We start from the raw sequence: 20,000 nt of genomic DNA on the forward strand, positions 1-20,000 counted from the left end.
CTCTCTCTCTCTCTCTCTCTCTCTCTCTCTCTCTCTCTCTCTCTCTCTCTCTCTCTCTCTCTCTCTCTCTCTCCTGCGTGAAGTGGAGGTAATATTGCGCCAAAACTCCACATGATACGTCAGGTCACTTCGTCTTTTTCTTTCTTTTCTTTTCCCTTTTTTTCAGGATTTTTTTTTTTTTTAGTCCTTACCTTTCCAGGAAGGTTGCGAGTATTTAGATTTTTTTTTTCAAGTTTGGTTTCTTTTCACTCTTATTTCTTTTGTAGTAAAACATGGAAGCTTTTGCGATAGATAATTTTTTTTTCTATTTTCTTTCATTTTGTTTATTTTTTTCTTTCCTTTGTTTATATATATATATATATATATATATATATATATATATATATATATATATATATATATATATATATATATATATATATATATATATATATATATATATATATATATATATATATATATATATATATATATATATATATATTATTATATTTTTTTTTTTTCAACCCCATATGCTGCCAACCTATGTCAGTCTCGTGTTGTTGCTATGGTTGTTTTTGTGATGGTGTTGTGGTGATGATGGTGGTGGTGGTACTGGTGGTGGTGGTGGCGTTTGTGGTGCGTATATGCGTGGTAGTGGGGAAGGGTTAGCTGTCGCAGTTGTCATCTTTTTTTGACTGGCGTTAACATGACACAGTATATCCCAGACCTCGTGCTCACCCGCATCTGCCTGTCATTATATTGTTTTCATTCTTATTGTCTTTTTCTTTTTCTTTTTCTTTTTAATAGTCTTTTCCTGGTGTTGAAATGCCACGGTGTGGATGTTATTCTTTTATGATTGCTTTTGCTTGTTGTTGTTGTTGTTGTTGTTGTTGTTGTTGTTGTTGTTTGGTCTTATTGTATGTTTGTACTCTTTATTGTTCCTGCTAATGTGATTGTAAGTGTTTTTTTGTTGTGTTTGTTTGTTTTGTTGTTGTTCTTGTTGTTGTTGTTGTTGTTGTTGCTCTTGTTGTTGTCGTTCCTGGTTATTTAGAAAATATAGATGTAAATGCCAATGACACCGTGCAGAGCATAAAGAATAAAAAACAAGGTCTCCATCGTTACAAATACTGAACTATTAAAACTTACAGCTTACAAGATACGACGCGGAAATAAAAGGACACAAACCAGCTACACTACAATGATGGTGCCGATGACGATGATGACGGTAATAATAATAATTTTAATGATAATAATAATAATAATAATAAATAATAATAATAATAATAATAATAATAATAATAATAATAATAATAATAATAATAATAATAATAATAATAACAACAACAACATTACCACTTCAGCACGTATCGCCTCACGCGGGGAGCAGGGGTGGGAGGGGCACAGGTCTTTCTTCTTTTTCATGCAGTTTTCTTTTTTATACCTATGAAGCATAAACACACTTCCAGCCTCCGCTGGTCCCCCCTACCCTCTCTCTCTTAATCCTTCCCGACGCCGCCCTTCCTCCCAGTCGGAAGCTTTCATCCTGCTGATAGGTAGTAAAGCCTGTGTGAAGAAGTGAGTGCTTCACCAACTTTTTTCAGTGACATAATTTGATTGATGTCTATGTTGAGAGTGGACGTGAATTACGAATAAAGCAATCCGTGGTTCTCTGGGCTGAGTCATTCTCGTGCTGCAGGATGGACAGGTGTAATGGTGTGTTGTTATTGTTGTTGTTGTCGGTGGTGGTGGTGGTGGTGCAGCACAGGGGAGGGTTCCAGAAGGCTGCTTCATAACCAAGGAATTCCTGCCTCTGTAAAGTTCTCTGATCTTACCTACTGCTATTTGTACTCCACGACATACTCCCACAAGTCAACAGTTATCTAATTATCACTGTGGGATGAACGTTCACATTAGAATGAGCAGCAGTTTTTCTTATTGAACTTTTGGTGCTGCATGAACACAGGAAGGGAAATGATGTGTTCAAATATATCTTGTTTACCGTTGGGGTTTCATGGCGTAGTGACAGTCTTGGGAACCCAGTGTGTGTGGGATGCCAGCGGTCATATCCCATACAAAATACAATAAATAAATAACGTCATGAAAATAATTCACATCATAATTCTTTAATACATACTGGCGTGAACATAAGGTGGTTAAATAGAGCAACTTTACAAAAAAGATGGGGAAGATGGGGAAATAGACCAACTTTAAAAAAAAGAAAAAGGGCCCTCGTGGCCCAGTGGGTAGAGTGATGCACTTTGAGTTTGGCGTGAGGGAAGTGAGGGGCGCGTAGGTTCGAACCCCCCTCTCGGAACTCACAAAAACCTTGAAAGAGCATCCCTCCATCACCATGTGTGATGGAACTGCCCACGGGGAGGAGGGGAGGTGAGTGCGCAGCACCTCCCTACCCCTCCCCAGGGGAGGAAGGCACCGCCTTACCGGCCCCCGGGAGAGCAAGGGAGGTGAGTGCACAGCGCTTCCCTTCTCTCCCCTACCTAACCCTGGCAAGTCTACGGACTACCAGGCAAAAAATAATAAAAAAAAAAAAAAAAATATATATATATATATATATATATATATATATATATATATATATATATATATATATATATATATATATATATATATATATATATAAAATAAAGGTAAGTGCATAGCACTTCTCTTCTCTCCACCTAACAGAATAAAAAATATAAAGGTGAGTGCATAGCACTTCCCTTCTCTTCCAACCTACCAGGCAAAAGATAGAAAAAAAATAAATAAATAAAGAATTAAGGTGAGTGCATAGCACTTCCCTTGTCTCCTAACCTACCACGCAAAAAAAAGAAAAAATAAATAAAGATAAATAAATAAATAAATAAAAATAAATAAAAACCTCCTTACCACCTCGGACCTCGGGAGAGCAAGGGAGGTGAGTGCACAGCACTTCCCTTCTCTCCCCAAGTCTACGGACTGCCAGACCAAAAAGAATAAAATATATATAGGTATAAAAAATAATAAAAGTAATAAAAAAAAGATAAATGAAAAAATAAGTAAATAAAACAAAAACAATAAAACTCCTACTCCCCCCTCAATAAAACTGACTGAGTCTGGCAATCAACAATAAATAATAAAAATAAAACAATACCAACTGACTGACCCTGACAACCCCAAAGACCACCACCCACCTGGGAAGCACGGGAGGTGAGTGTGCAGCACCTCCCTACCCTTCCCAGTCTCCCAGTTTGACTTTGACCACCAATCTGACTCATCCTACCAACTCCAAAGAGCAACTCCAACTGTACAGACCACCACCACCACCACCCTTCTGATCTCGGCAAGGTGAGTGCGTAGCACTTCCCTGGACTGACCCTGACTGACTGACCCTGGCAACTCCAAAAACAACCAACCTGACTGACTTACAGATATGTAATCACCTAACTGACTGGCCCTGGGGAGCATGGGAGGTGAGTGTGCAGCACCTCCCTACACTTCCCAGTCTCCCAGTTTGACCTGACTCATCCTGGCAACTTCAAAGAACAACTCCAAATGTACAGACCAACAGTACCTCCTACTCTGTGTCCCACTCTGACCCTGATCCATACATCCCTACATCCTACCCTGTCCTGGCTAGGTGAGTGCGTAGCACTTCCCTACCACCTGCCTTACTGACCCTGGCAACCATAAAAACAACCAACCTGACTGACCTACAAATCTTACTGTAATCTGGCAACAGACCACCAAACTGACTGACTCTGGGGAGCATGGGAGGTGAGTGTGCAGCACCTCCCTACCCTTCCCAGTCTCCCAGTTTGGCTTTGACCACCAATGTGACTCATCCTACCAACTCCAAATGTACAGACCACCACCACCACCCCTCTGATCTTGGCAAGGTGAGTGCGTAGCACTTCCCTTGACTGAGTGGGCCTGACTGACTGATCCCGGCAACTCCAAAAACAACCAATCTGACAAATGTTACAAATGTAACCTGGGGAGCATGGGAGGTGAGTGTGCAGCACCTCCCTACCCTTCCCAGTCTTCCACCAACCTGACTTGAATTTTGACTGGGGAGCAAGGGAGGTGAGTGTGCAGTACTCCTACTATCCCCACTCTGAATACCCTATCACCAACCAATTCAGACCACCAAACTGTCTTAGAAGAACAAGAACAGGAAGCAACGCCATCAGAGGAAGAAGAAGCAGCAGCAGCAGCATTACCGCCATCAGAGGAAGAAAACAAGAAAAAGAAGCAAAGAAAAAGAATTACCACCACTGTTATCGGAGGAAGAAACAGCAGCGTCACCGCCATCAGAGGAAGAAACATATATATGTAAACTACGACTGGTCAAACTTTCTGTGGCACCAGGCTAAGTTCGACCTGTGATGGGTTGTGTTTAGCGACGCCTTGAGATGAGAGGGAAAAAAGTTCCAGGGGTTCATGAAAGGAAAGTACGCTAACAGGGGACTGATTGTGAAAGTGCCAGGCAAGGCTGCTGCTTCAGACATCCACACTTCAACTTCAACTATGCATGCGAGAATGTTGCTGTATTCTTCCTCCTATTCCTCCTCCTTTTTTCTTCCGCAGAAGACTGTCTTATTACTCCGTCCAAAGGCGGCAGTTCTTGTATAAGACTTGCAAACCTGTGTCCACTCATCCCAACTATCCAGAAATATATCTAATCTTCTAAAGGTCTGGCATCACGTGTTCAAGAGATTTATGTGTATTTTTTTATTTTATTTATGGTGGTGGTGGTGGTGGTGAAGGTGTAAATCTAGAATGAGAGTGAGCGTCTTTGTGTTTCCTCCACCGGGACGAAGAAAGAGAACAGGGATTCCTCATACTCCAGGAATTGCCTTTGTTTCCAGAAAACATTGAATAGTAAAGAAAAATTATTATTTGCTAGTTTTATCAAACTTTCTGTGGCACCAGGCTAAGTTTGACCTGTGATGGGCTGTGTTTAGAGATATCGCAATTTTTCACACTTGAGAGTATATTTCACTCTTATAATGAACGTACAAACTACAGCAGGAAACCAAAATAATGCCAAAAATGGAAGCATGGATTAAAGGATGCCAAATGTATAAAGACATTAATAGTTTTAAATACCGAAGGAAAGACGGTAATTGTATTTCTTGCTACACATTTATATTTAACAAGTGAAGACAGACGTAGGTTGAAAACCAGCCCGGGAAGGAATGTCTGGCGCGTGGCGCTCCTCAAGGCGTCTTGCCTCGCCGGCACAACAATACATAAAGGACTGAGATGTGAATTAACACTGAAAGAACACTGGCCGGTGAGGTGCTCCTGCAGGGCCGAGGTGGACAGGTGTTTGTCCAGGATGCCTCGTGTTACTTCTCACCGCGTGTTTTATCTGTTGGAGATTATTACACTTAATATGCTGCTGTTGCTGCTGCTGCTGCTGCTGGTGCTGCTGAAGCTGGTGCTGCTGCTGCTGTTGCCCTCGCTGATCTTGCTGCTCTTGTTGGTATTGCTGCTTTTACTTCCTTCAACAATAACTACCAGAACAACTGCTTCTGCTGCTGCTGCTGCTGCTACTACTACTACTACTACTACTACTACTACTACTACTACTACTACTACTACTACTACTACTACTACTACTACTACTACTACTACTACTGCTGCTGCTGCTGCTGCTGCTGCTGCTGCTGCTGCTGCTGCCGCTGCCGCTGCCGTTGTTGCTGTTACTGCTGCTGCTGTTGTTGCTGCCGGTGCTACTGCTGGTGCTGCTGCTGGTGCTGCTGCGGCTGCTGCTGCTGTTGCTGCTGCTGCTGCTGCTTCTGCTGCTGCTGTTGCTGCTGCTGCTGCTGCTGCTGGTGCTAAACTTTACAAAAGTCACCACTGCTGTTTTTGCCATCGTTCGTGCTGTGCCTCTAATCGTCGTCGTCCTCGTTCTCATCGTCGTCGTCGTAACAGTAGCATCGCCTGTCAGAGTAAAAAGACTATATATATATATATATATATATATATATATATATATATATATATATATATATATATATATATATATATATATATATATATATATAGGTAATAGTAGTTGATAACTTTGTGATATATAAATGTTGTATAGCAACGCGTTTCACGAGTTTGCAATTACAATTAGGATCATTTACTTTATTTCAACTTATATTCAATTCCTTTATAGTGAATGACAGTAATACATAACTTCAAAACAATGTTATCCAAGAATACTCTTGAAATTTAGAGCTCATTTCGCACTATTTTTCTGTTACAGTTTTGTGTACATGCATTTTTTTTTTATCATAGGAAATGGAAATTTCTCTGCTAATATAAATATTACATATTACAAACATTAAAACGTGCACAACACCCACGACTCTGGGTATTGCAAATGTTTAATTTTTTTTTGTATTTACAAGCGCATTTATAGTAATGTGATAAATAAATAAACTGCTGGTAATTATATATATATATATATATATATATATATATATATATATATATATATATATATATATATATATATATATATATATATATATATATATATATTCAACGGTATTGCAGAATGCTCAAGCCTATAGTTTATAGACATAATGATTTTATCTCATCATCCTGTTGCCAGCTGCATCACGCACTCAAAGACGATATCCAAGATTCCTGGTCAGAGCTCCAGTGTCATCTACTTTCAGACTCCCCAAGATTTAGTGAATACCTCGAGTACTGACATGTCACGATCACACGTGGATATGGATACTTGGGCAGTGTGTGAGCTTTCAGTGCCTTCATGGGAGATCATATATAAGAGAGAGAGAGAGAGAGAGAGAGAGAGAGAGAGAGAGAGAGAGAGAGAGAGAGAGAGAGAGAGAGAGAGCACTGCTAATAATTAGTTGGGTAACGCACAACATGCCTGGCGTCAGCGGGGATCAGGTGCCAGAACAGGAGAGAGTGGGAGGCTGGGAGTAGTTTCCTTTGCAAGAAGACATTCTGATACACGTAATGAATTGCAGGTTTAGGTATTTATAGAAAGTGCAGTCGTTATCTCCTCGTTATCTCTACTTTGCCGTGGAAATCTCTCTCTCTCTCTCTCTCTCTCTCTCTCTCTCTCTCTCTCTCTCTCTCTCTCTCTCTCTCTCTCTCTCTCTCTCTCTCTCTCTCTCTCTCTCTCTCTCTGTACCTGCCTTGGACAGTAAGCAATTAGTTGTTCTAGTGGCGGTGTTCCTGAAATAGAAATACTGAAAAGCACACTCCATCTTTTAATACCCAATTAGCGTGGCTTCCTGATGGGAGGTACGGTAGAGCACGCTTTCGTTTGTAAGCCAAGGGAAAGTAAGCGTCTTTCCTCCTCAGACCCTCACTAGCGCCAGGATTAGCTGTGTGCCGGGGAGTGCTGGTGAGCCGTGAGTAATGTTCACTCTTAGATACACGTGCAATGTAATGTATCTCCCTGTCATTATTTTTGTTTATTATTTATTATTATTTATTATGTTTATTATATTGATACTTGTTTTTGTCTTTCCTTCCTTCCTTCCTTCCTTCCTTCCTTCCTTCCTTCCTTCCTTCCTTCCTTCCTTCCTTCCTTCCTTCCTTCCTTCCTTCCTGCCTCCCTGAGTGCCTGCCTGCCTGCCTTCCGTCACCCTTATATTCCTGTTTTTCATTTTATCCTTCCTTCTCTCTGATATATATATATATATATATATATATATATATATATATATATATATATATATATATATATATATATATATATATATATATATATATATATATATATATATATATATATATATATATATATATATATATATATATATATATATATATATATATATATATATATTCTCTCTCTCTCTCTCTCTCTCTCTCTCTCTCTCTCTCTCTCTCTCTCTCTCTCTCTCTCTCTCTCTCTCTCTCTCTCTCTCTCTCTCGGGAGTTCGTTGATGAATTGCCATGTTCTCATGACTCTCTACCAGTATTTATTGGTGTTTCATCTTTTTCTATCCTGCATGAGTCTGCTCCCGGGAATTAGGTATGGTAGTTGTACGGTGATAAATAATATTTCAGTGCGATCTTTGCAATGTGTTCCTATATCTATGAAAGCTTTCGTTACTGTGGAGTGTGGCTCGAATATTATTATTGTTTTTTTTTTTAATATAAATATTTTCGTTATATTTGTCCAGCACATTTTTGTTTATGCGCTAAGAAAGAAAGTGACCATTTAAATCCCGAAGTTTAATTTCATTTGTATAAAGAAGTTTAAATTAGAGAGCGAAATGAAGAAGGAAATAGTCAGGCTAACTTGAAGAGGATAGGCAGGCAAAGAAGCAGGCAGACAGGCAGGCAGGCAAAAATAGAAGGCAAGGAAGCAGACAGACAGACAGACAAATAGACAGAGGGACAGATGGATGTGCGGGCAGGCACAGACATGGACAAAGTAGTTTTAAATAGCGGCAGAAACTGGAATATTTCATTCCAATGAATATATTTTCACAATTTTTTTGTAAAATACTTTAATAAATAGTTTATCGTGCCCTGCAGTGAGTACTTAACCAAAAGTCTAACTGAATTAGTCAGTGGGATATTAATACAGCATAATGTTTGCACAATATAAACGTATGCCTCTTCCGTTACTCGTATATTCTTTCGTGATAACAATTACTGTAAGCGAAGAAAATGCAAACATAGTGACCTAACTATATTTTTCTCTCATGGCCTCGTATTTACGGTATGCCATTTTTCGTGCACAATACGTAGTTGTCATTGATTTCCTAAAACTACTAAATATACCAGAAGACAGACCTACTGACCCATACTCGTAAATATTGTTCCACTCGTAATGTTACACCACACACACACACACACACACACACACACACACACACACACACACACACACACACACACACACACACACACACACACACACAACATTAATACAAATAGATGCGCTGCAACAAAGCAACAGAGATTGGGATGCTCATTCTTACAGAGCATTATAGTGAACATGTGAGGCAGAGATAAACAGACAGACGCAGACAGACAGATTGATTTAAAACACTTAGTAACATGTACTTGTTATAAGCAATTCTAAGTGACCATTACTTTCCCGTTCATTCCCATTCATTGAAGCATTTCAGTGTTGAGACGCAAAGGTAGTGTAAGTGTTGAGGCAGCGGTGGTAGTGGCCCCTTCACCTCGCAGCGAGGCAGGAAGGGGAGGCGAGGGACACCAGCAGTGACTGGCCTGAAGGCGCCTTGCGTCCCGCCTCCTCTGTGCGACCCTCTCCCTTGATTGCCTTCATGCATCAATCGCAGCATGACTTGTGCTCCTCCTCTTCAGTCTCACTTAACTACCACCTTCATATTCTAGACACCGCTGAATGTTGGCAAGCTTTACATTTATTATTTTTGCTTCTTTTTATTTTCTTATTTGATCTTGTTATATATGTAATGGTGTTTGTTCGTTTTATTTTGTTGCAGCTGTTGTGCATATTTAACATTCTCAGCGTTTGAAGTGTGTTCTGTTTTCAGTGTTGTTTTCCATGTATCCATGTGTTCTTGCTTGGAGGAATTTGACACGTTTTATTTATGACATTTCGTGTTTTTGTTCAGTATTTATTCTTTCCTCTTTTGTTCATGTGTATGTTGTTAACTCATGCAGTAAATGATTTCTGGTGGTTCTGTTTATGATGCTTCATTTTTAGCTCTTTTTAGAATAGTGAAGCTGCATCACTTTTTTATGTGGATGTTTTGATATTTTCAGGAAAGGATGGCAGGTGGTGCCGCGGTGAACACTCCCAACACATGCAGGAGGAAAGTGAGTACCTGCTTCATTACATCATGTGCCCTCTATTTTGGATTTTTTTTTTTTCATTTCAACGGAAACCTGTTGCCTGCCTTTCTCCTGTCAGCTTCCCACGAATCTGTGAAGGAAAGAAAGGATGTGCTTCCATGGTATCGTGTCAGTAGTGTTATCCATTGAAGGATTAGTTTAAACCTTTTTCCAATGCGTTGTTTTTGTCTCCCATGTTTCTGCCTTCCTAGGGTATATATGTGAAAGAAGACAGAATGTAAATTTAGTCTATAATGTTCATTGCAACATCTTACAGGGAAAAAAGTCCTTTGAGGATTAACCGAGAATCTTTTTCAAAACTATAATTTTTGTATTCCAGTCTTCGTGTGCTTATTTTAATGTATGCATAGAGAAAAGAAGGATACGAAATCATATGTTTTCTATAATGGTGTCATCTTTTTGGTATAAATATTTACTTAGAGATTCAATTGAAACCTAACAATTAGCTGTCATTTTTGCGTTGGTTTTATATATATATATATATATATATATATATATATATATATATATATATATATATATATATATATATATATATATATATATATATATATATATATATATATATATATATATATATATATATATATATATATATATATATATATATATATATATATATATATATATATTTTTTTTTTTTTTGTATGTACGTATGTACGACCTCACTTGAGGTCTTTTTTAGGTAACAAATATCAGATCTTCTAGTTTGTATGTCTATTTATCCTTTAGTGTGTTTTACCGTTATGTAGATTAATAATATTTTGCACGTTATGATAAAGTGTCCTTGGAAACTATTACTGTAACACATTTCATTTAGTGTGAATTTGGTTTCCACGTAAAAAAAAAAAAAAAAAAAACTCTCCTTCTATGGAGAAAAGATATTTATATTTTCTTTGTTCAATTGGTATTGATATTATTTTTAACTCTGATTTCCCGGGAAGCGTTACCACCATGATATTTGTGACCTAACCTAAGGTAACTTTTTAGCGTCATAACCTTTGTTGCAGCTTTATTCAAGTAAAATCAAAGAGAGGAAAGCTTGTATAGTTCTGTGAAGTGTTCTTATTTGTCTCTGTGTGTGTTGATTGTCGCCTTGAAAAGTCAAGGTGACGTGGGCCTTGATGACTAGAGCCGGCCCACACTATTTGTCTCCCTTTTTTTAGAGGCTCGTCGTTGTAGATTTCTGAAAATATTAGTTTTCCTCACGTTTTTATTTTCCTTGTCAGCGAATGAAAGATAATTTATGATTTTCTTAATCATTTAGTAACGTATTTAATATCTTTGGAGGGATCATTCCCGTAGCGGAGCGAGGGGGCTCTATTTTTGTTACCGCACATCTGTACACCCCACCGCTCCCGCCTGGCCCTGGAGGGCACAACGATGATTTGGCCAGGAGCACCTTTTGATGTCCATCGTATATAAAAGTTTCGATTTCATTTTCGGAAACACTTCTTGGTAACTTTTGAAGGCGTATCTTTGTTATTTTATTTAATTTCTTCGTCAGACTCACCTTTTTTTGCTGTATTTTGCATATTTCGATTTATCGGCATGTGGGCGAAGGTTTCTGCCTCGCAACTCGCACAACTATCGCCTCATCACTACAGATCGAGCTCGAGCGCACAAAATGTGCCAATTATTTGCCATAACTCACTTCATATACGGGAAAGGGTTGTGTGAAGAAGGTGTTGTGAGGAGTAAACATAGGAGAAATTAGTTAAATCTAGAAAGGTAGCTAGCTCAGGGAAGGTGAGAAATAGCTGAAGTATTTACCACACAAAATGTAGCAGTATTTTGAATAAAATAGACTTGCTTAGAAGAATAGTGTGTGTAGAGAAATTTGATATCATTGCTTTAACTGAAACTTGGTTAGATATGTGAGGAAAAGTATTTAATCCAGAGGTCAAGATAGATGGTTATACATTGTTCTATAAAGATAGGGAAAACAGGAGAGGAGGAGGCGTCGCGTTATACGTTAGGGACACATTACAGTGTTGTATTAACAGTAGATTTAAAACAGATAGGAAAGCAGTAGTAGTACAGCAATGTACAGTAGTGGGAGTAGTGTACAGATCACCGACCAGTACAAAGGAAATTAACACCTCACTGTGGCAGGAAATAAATAGAGCAGGCAGGTACAGTCAGGTATGTGTGGTAGGAGATTTTAATTTTAGGAATATCGACTGGAGTCTGATGGTGGGTAAGAAGGAAGCAGAATTTTTTAAGGTAATTCAGGATAATTTTTTAAAACAGGTAGTCGTAGAACCCACAAGGGGGAATAATATTCTAGATTTAATTCTTACTAACAGGGAGGAAGCAGTCACGTAGGTAGAGGTTGAAGGACAGCTAGGTAACATTGACCATAGGGAAATTAGGTACAATTTAAAATGGGAAGAAACTTTTAGAAGCAAAAACACTAGTAAAATACTTGACTTTAGGAGAGCAGAATTTGAGGAATTAAAAAGGTACCTCCAAGGAGTTGACTGGCAACGGATGCAGGGTGAGGTCAGGTCCGGGACGGAGTTGAGAGAGATAAGGCAAGATGTGAGAGGTGAGGTGAGGTGTGAGGGTGTAGGACAAGAGGAGGTAAGATGTGTTCCGAAGGGGCGGAGGAGAGAGGGAGGGGTATATGGGTGTGAGTATGGTGGAATGTCAGGTCATGCTGAAATGAGAGAGGTGAGGTCGAGGCGAGTAGATGAGCGAGTAGAGAGGATGGTAGGGGCCGAGATGAGGGAATTAGGTGAAGTAAATGTAGATGAATTGTATAAATATTTCGTAGATAAAGTTCATACAGGTCAGTTAGCATATATCCCGTATAGGGCAATAAGATCACAGAAAAATTATCCTAAATGGATGACTGCTAGATTAAAACATTATATAGGGTGGAAGAGAAGTATATATAAGACATTAAGGGCAGGTGAAGAAGTTTTAAGGTCACAATATAATGAATTAGTTAGAACAGTCATGAAGTTAACGAGGAAAGCTAAGGGCAATTATGAATTAAGTGTAGCCAGCCATGTGAAGACGGACCCCAAGGGATTTTATCAGGAATAGAGGACGAAGAATAAGGATACTATAGGTCCATTAAAGGCAGCAGATGGGGAACTGGTTAGTTCTGGGAAGGAGATTAGTAAAATTCTGAATGAGTATTTTTCATCTGTCTTCACCCAGGAAAACATGCAGGATATGCCAGATAGTGAACAGATGTTTAGAGCAGATGAGAATGAGAAGCTGACAGATATTTCCATAAGTAGAGAGATAGTGGAACAGGAGATAGATAGGCTAAAAAAAGTTCAAGACACCAGGACCAGATGAAATATATCTCAGAGTACTTAAGGAATGCAAAGAGGTTATTAGTGAGCTGTTAGTCTCTGTCTTTAGGAAATCACTTGAGTCAGGTGAGGTACCAGTAATGTGGAAGCAGGCTAATGTAGTACCCATCTTTAAGAAAGGAGATAAAACTTTAGCGTCTAACTATAGATCTGTCAGCTTAAATTCAGTTATAGGTAAAATATTAGAGTTAATAAGAGCGAGGAACATTAGGGAACATTTAGACAAACATAACTTGATAAATTAATCACAGCATGGCTTCACGAAGGGGAAGTCTTGCATGACAAACTTGTTAAGTTTTTACAGTAAAGTGTACGAGGCAGTAGATAATGGTGATAGTTATGATATCTTGTATCTGGACTTTAGTAAAGCATTTGACAAGGTACCCCATGAAAGGCTCCTGAGAAAGGTTAGGGCACACGGGATAGATGGGAAGGTGTTAGGCTGGATAGGGTCATGGCTTAGCGACAGGCGAGAAAGAATTGTAATAAACGGCTCGAAATCCGAGTGAGGTCATGTAATCAGTGGGGTGCCATAGGGATCAGTATTAGGGACATTGTTATTTCTAATATATATCAATGCCTTGGTTAGTGGAATTAGTAGTGATGTTAGTAAATTTGCGGATGACACAAAGATAGATTAATTAGATCAGAAACGGGTGCCTTCGCCTTGCAGGCAGATTTAGGATGAATGAATGGACGGACATATGGCAAATGCAATTTAATATCAATAAATGTAAAGTACTTAGCGTAGGTAGAGGAAACCCACACAGTAGGTACACATTAAACGAACAATCTCTGGTAGTTACAGGGTACGAGAAAGATTTAGGAGTTATAGTTAGCTGTGAACTCCGTCTAGGAAAACAATGCATAGAGGCTAGAAACAGGATAAATAGGGTACTAGGATTAATTTTTAGGAGTGTTAAAAGTAGAAGGCCGGAAGTAATATTAATGATATTCTTGGCGCTGGTCAGACCTCATCTAGACTACGTTGTGCAATTCTGGTCTCCACATTACAGGAAAGATATAGGTGTATTAGAATCAGTACAGAGGAGAATGACAGAAAGGATACAGGGGATGAGGAGTATTCCTTACGAGGCGAGATTGAAGTCATTAAATTTACATTCTTTAGAGAGACGTAGGTTAAGAGGGGACGTGATAGAAGTCTTTAAGTTCCCTTTCAATAGTCCAGGAGTCAAGCAATATTTTCATTCTTTCATCCCTTTCATTGGTAAACTCTGGAATTCTCTGCCTGTTTCTGTTTTTTCCCCTTCCTGTGACTAGTTGTTTTAAGAGTATTGAGGCACTTCCAGAAACATATTTAGTTTTTTTATTGACTTTTAATTTTTTATCTTTTTTTTTTTTTTTTTTTTTTTTGTCTGTATGTATGGAAGCGGCAACTGAAAAGATTTTTTTTTCTTCCTCTGTTTGCCATTCGCCAAGAAGATATGAGAGCGTGAGTATAAATAATGGCTATATGGAAATGTAAGAATACCATTTTATACTGACTCTAAATTAAACATGTATTGCATTGTTTACTCCAGTTTACTCAAGTTGAACCGTCCGATATCTTTTGCATCTAAATGATTTTTGTGTTCAGCTATTTGAATTTTTATTTCCAAATGCAGCTCCATGTTTTTAAGAAGCACAGAGGGTTGGAGAAAGACAAATCTTTCCTGAGTCTTAATAGGTGAATGTTAATAACAGTAGTAGTAGCAATAGTAGTAGTAGTAGTAGTAGTAGTAGTAGTAGTAGTAGTAGTAGTAGTACTACTACTACTACTACTACTACTACTACTACTACTACTACTACTACTACTAAGTAGTAGTAGTAGTAGTTGTTGTTGTTGTTGTTGTTGTTTTTGTTGTTGTCGTTGTTGTTGTAGTAAAGAGCAGGATTATTATCTGGAGTGACACCAATTCAGTTTTTGTATAATTTGTATTTTCTTACTATTATTCCACACCTTGTCAATCCATGCAAGGAAAAAAAAAGAAAAGCAAAAAAAGAAAACGTATATTAAAAAAGTGAGAGGCAAGACCAGCAAGTGAAACACGCCCTGCCTTCTCCATAGACTTGACGTGTTTACTGCCGCGCTTCCTGCCTGATAATTATACAGTCTTACGCTGGAGGCGCTTAATGTGGTGCATTTGTATGAAAGAATTTACTTTTTGCCATGAATCTCTCTCTCTCTCTCTCTCTCTCTCTCTCTCTCTCTCTCTCTCTCTCTCTCTCTCTCTCTCTCTCTCTCTCTCTCTCTCTCTCTCTCTCTCTCTCTCTCTCTCTCTCTCTCTCTCTCTCTCTCTCAGCTCGAATTATGATTTCACTGAGTGGTTTAAGAACATATTCACATGTTATTCATGAGCCATCACATCCAGCAGCAGGCAGGAGGAGGAGGAGGAGGAGGAGGAGGAAAGAACACAAAGGAATACAAAGGAATGCAACGGAAGACCAAACCTTGAGTTACTGACGAGGCTGTTTGGATAATTATTCTACATTAACTATTATTGGGAGATACAGGATAGTACAGAAGGTTCCTCCCCACCAATCTCTCCAGCAGAAGCTGACAAGATACAGGAATTGATACCACGTGGTATAGAAAAACCACATAGAACTTGAGAGAATAGTGAGGGAAAGAGTTGTGGTCTGTCTACTTTTGTTTGTGAGGGAGAGTGTAACTGCATGATAGTTGTGTGATGTGGTGTGTGCGTAGCGCAGGTGAAGGCACAGTTTGGTTGTTGAGGGGTGGTGCAGAATCCTTGCGTTGCGCTTTCCAGGGAGGCGGCAGTCAATCAGGCCACAGCTTCGGTCACTGTGTTTGTGTACCTTTCCCTTTAGGGCTGGATTCACAGGTTATCGCCTGCAACTTTGACCTCTAGTACTTAAAATCACAAAGTTGATCAATAACAGGATAATGCGGACGAAGAAAATGAGGATTACAACATGTGATTACATAGGATAACCAAAACAAACACTCCCTCAGGTCTTTACATATCGCTTTGGAATTAATTTAGATTAACTACCCTTTAGTAAAGTAAGCTAGAGCAGTGTATGACTGCCAAACCGACACGCCCTCGTGCTTGTGCTGGCGTGGGAAAACCATCGTGCTGTGTGGGAAAAACTGGCTGCGTTTTGATTGGAAAGAATGAAGTGAGATTCTATTATTATTCCTATGCAAAAAAAGGAGGAGGAGGAGGAGGAGGAGGGTAATAACAGCATTAGTAAAAACATCCACTTCAAACACCCCTTTGTCTGTGCCTTTGGACGCACAAATTACCTCAGAATGTTACGTCATAATGAATAAGACAAGTGAAGAAGCTTACTTCCTTTTGAATACCGTCTTTTCGGAAATGTTGATTTTTTTTCTATTTTGTGCAAAAGACAAAAAAAAAAAAAAATACAATTTTTAGTAGAGTGAAAAAAATCTACAATTCACCCTAAGAAGGAGGAACAGAAAAATTACGAACTATACCACCACAACCACCACCACTACTACTACTACTACTACTACTACTACTACTACTACTACTACTACTACTACTACTACTACCACCACTACCACCACACTTCACTCTCAACTTCTCCCATTTTCAAGAATTCCTCTCTTCTCTTCCCTTGCTCCACCATCCTTCATCCTCTCTCCCTTACGTTCCATCCTTCCTTTCGCCGACATAATGCTTGCAACAGACGCCCCTCCTCTTCCTCCCCCTCCTCCTCCAGTCCCGTAGCATTAGCAGGGCCTTGTCTCCCCTTATAAGCAGGGATGCTTAGTGGAACATGTCGAAATAGCGTTGCCTAGCCGCCGCCGAGTATAGGAGTGTATTGAGGGTGCATTATCTCGGTACAGTGGCGGTGAGCGGGGAGATGGGTCGGTGAGTATGTTCAGGCGCAGATAGAGAAATGTGTTATTGGTCTGACGAATTGATTAATGAATAGGTATCTGGTTGAACAGGTAGATTTACAGATAGATGGCTGGATGGGTAAATGGTTAAATAGATCGACTGGCTGATAAATAGATTGATATATAGATGGACAGATGGATGGATAGATAGATTGATAGATACATGAATAAATGAATAGGTATATAAGTAGATATAAATATATATAGATGGGAAGATAGACAGTTCAGTAAGTAGAAAATAGATTAGATAAATAGACAGACAGACAGATAGACAGGGATAATAGTACATAGGTGGGAAAATATGTTGATAAATTCCCGTTGATTGATAAGAAGGTGGAAGTATTAGATAGGGAGAGATATACAGATAAAACATCGACGAATGGGTAGGTAAGTGAAGAAACACAGGATGGTTGAAGAGCAATATACATAAACAAATAAGAAGAAAGTGGAAGTGTAAGCGATGAATCAGATAAAGAGAGAAATTAGCTGTATATTGATGGACAGAACATATAGAAATGCAACTGTAAATCATGGTAAACAAACTAAGATAAATAAAGGTATGTACTATGTTAGAAGGAAATGACATTAGAGAGTCAGCCAGCACATCAGACATTCAGAAAGCAGGACAGACAAAGACACATAGACACACTGACTGATGGGTGCATATGCCAAATGAAATAGTAAACAAACATTCATATATAGAATCATTACAAATAGACAAATATCAGAAACTTTGAGGCAGACAGACTGAATTTCGCATAACGAAAATATTTGTATGTTCATGTTTGGTAACTTACACACGAGCAATGGATAAAAAAGAGAGATTTTACATATAAACCTAGAGAAACAAAGGAAAGCAAAACATTATAAAACAAAAAAGACACATAAAAAAAATGATTCCTCCTGTGAATCAAGTTGCAGACAGAGGCGCCCACACACACACACACACACACACACACACACACACACACACACACACACACACACACACACACACACACACACACACACACACACACACACACACACACACACACACACTTTCCTGTCGCCAAAAATACACACAATTCTCCTGCTACTCTATGAATTACCTTACTAGAAATTAAAAATGCATATTATAAATTTTGTATATTGTTGTGTGGATCACTGGAATTGTGTTGAAACCAGAGAGAGAGAGAGAGAGAGAGAGAGAGAGAGAGAGAGAGAGAGAGAGAGAGAGAGAGAGAGAGAGAGAGAGAGAGAGAGAGAGAGAGAGAGAGAGAGATTGGATGTCTTGCAACACAATACACATGCATATATATCGTGCACATTATTCTTCCTCTTTCTTTTTTCTTTCTTGCGACATTTGGAAAAAGCAAATGTTGAGATAGTGTGTGTGTGTGTGTGTGTGTGTGTGTGTGTGTGTGTGTGTGTGTGTGTGTGTGTGTGTTTGTGTGTGAAATAATAGACAAACGGACAGACAAACAGATACATTACAATACACAAAATTGCACATAAGCTGGGGACAGAGACTCCCATCCAATCACGCACCCACCCACACAAGACAGACAGAAGGTCAAAGATATACTGATATACGTACTGACATACATTCTTCATCTCTTCGGTCAATATGAAGACGCTACACGAACTTACATATTGTACTGTGCGTCTCGAAGGAGTAACGCCGGGAGATGACAACGTCCGCCCTTTACTGCTCAGGGAAGCACAGGGACTGAGTGTGTTGCTGGCAGTTTGTTGCAGTTTTAGGATTCCCGAAGGCTGACGAAGAGTTTTAAAAGTAAGAATGTATTGGAGAGAGAGAGAGAGAGAGAGAGAGAGAGAGAGAGAGAGAGAGAGAGAGAGAGAGAGAGAGAGAGAGAGAGAGAGAGAACACAAACATAAAATCGGAGAGAATGAAAAAGAAAGTTTAAAGTAAAAAAAAAAAAAAAAAAAAAAAGCTTCAATCGTATAGACAAGTAAATGTATATACATGCTGACACACGCACAGACACACACACACACACACACACACACACACACACACACACACACACACACACACACACACACACACACACACACACACACACACACACACACACATTGACAGTCATAGCACCACACAAAAAAGAAAAAAAAGCCAGAAAATAACAGAAAGAAGTGAAAAAAAGAAAACATTGAAAGACATAAGCCGTAGTGAACAAGTGACATTAGGAAGAGAATGTAATCTAATATTAGTAGGTGCCTGAAGTTACTCGGAGAATGACATCATGCTTAAAGGAAAGTGAGGAAAGAAAATAGCATGCTTTAACTTGGAAAAATAAACAAACTGCGGTAATGAACAAGGAAAATATGAGGAAATAAAGCACTAAAGTGGGAAAATGTGTAGCAGATTGAAAGGAAAAAAAAAATGAAATTAAGTGCTAAAAATGGGTGATGCCTACTTAGAGAGAGAGAGAGAGAGAGAGAGAGAGAGAGAGAGAGAGAGAGAGAGAGAGAGAGAGAGAGAGAGAGAGAGAGAGAGAGAGAGAGAATGTGTCTTTCCTGTCACCTCAGATAAAAATCTATATATTTTTTACAACATTTCATTGGCGCTGAAGAACACAGACAATGAAAAAGTAAATATGACGGTTCCTTCTTTCATATTTATTTCTTATGACATTTTATGAGACAAGACTGTACTTCGGTATCCTTATGTTATATTGTTATTTTGTCTTTTTATTTATTTATTTATTCTCTGCTTATTACTTATATCTAATACATATACTTTTACTGTCCTTTGTTTTCTAACATTACTTTGTTATTTTATGCTGTTTCTTTATTGTTTACATTGTTGCACTTGAGTATAAGAGTTTTTTTTTTCTTTTTTGTAAGAGGGAAAAAAGACATTTCGGATTTTATCTGTGGAAAGAAAACGTGTGTGGGATTTTTCTGAGGAACGTTATTCGTGTGTTGAGAGAGGAGAGTCTTTAAACTTCATTAAATGCTCTCTCTCT

The 20,000-nt window shown here is 38.7% G+C and overlaps 1 protein-coding gene across 1 annotated transcript in view; it reads left to right on the forward strand.

The window, feature by feature from the left end:
• Positions 1–20,000, forward strand: part of LOC135102155 (receptor-type tyrosine-protein phosphatase F-like) — a 96,335-nt gene that overhangs the window by 13,998 nt on the left and 62,337 nt on the right. Inside the window, exon 2 of the mRNA XM_064006945.1 lies at positions 9,709–9,762. Within this exon, the coding sequence (XP_063863015.1) occupies positions 9,750–9,762 (13 nt within the window). The 5' untranslated portion in view covers positions 9,709–9,749. The remainder of the gene's footprint in view (positions 1–9,708; positions 9,763–20,000) is intronic.

Source organism: Scylla paramamosain, chromosome 7 (genome assembly GCF_035594125.1).
Source record: "Scylla paramamosain isolate STU-SP2022 chromosome 7, ASM3559412v1, whole genome shotgun sequence".
Taxonomy (NCBI): Eukaryota; Metazoa; Arthropoda; class Malacostraca; order Decapoda; family Portunidae; genus Scylla; species Scylla paramamosain.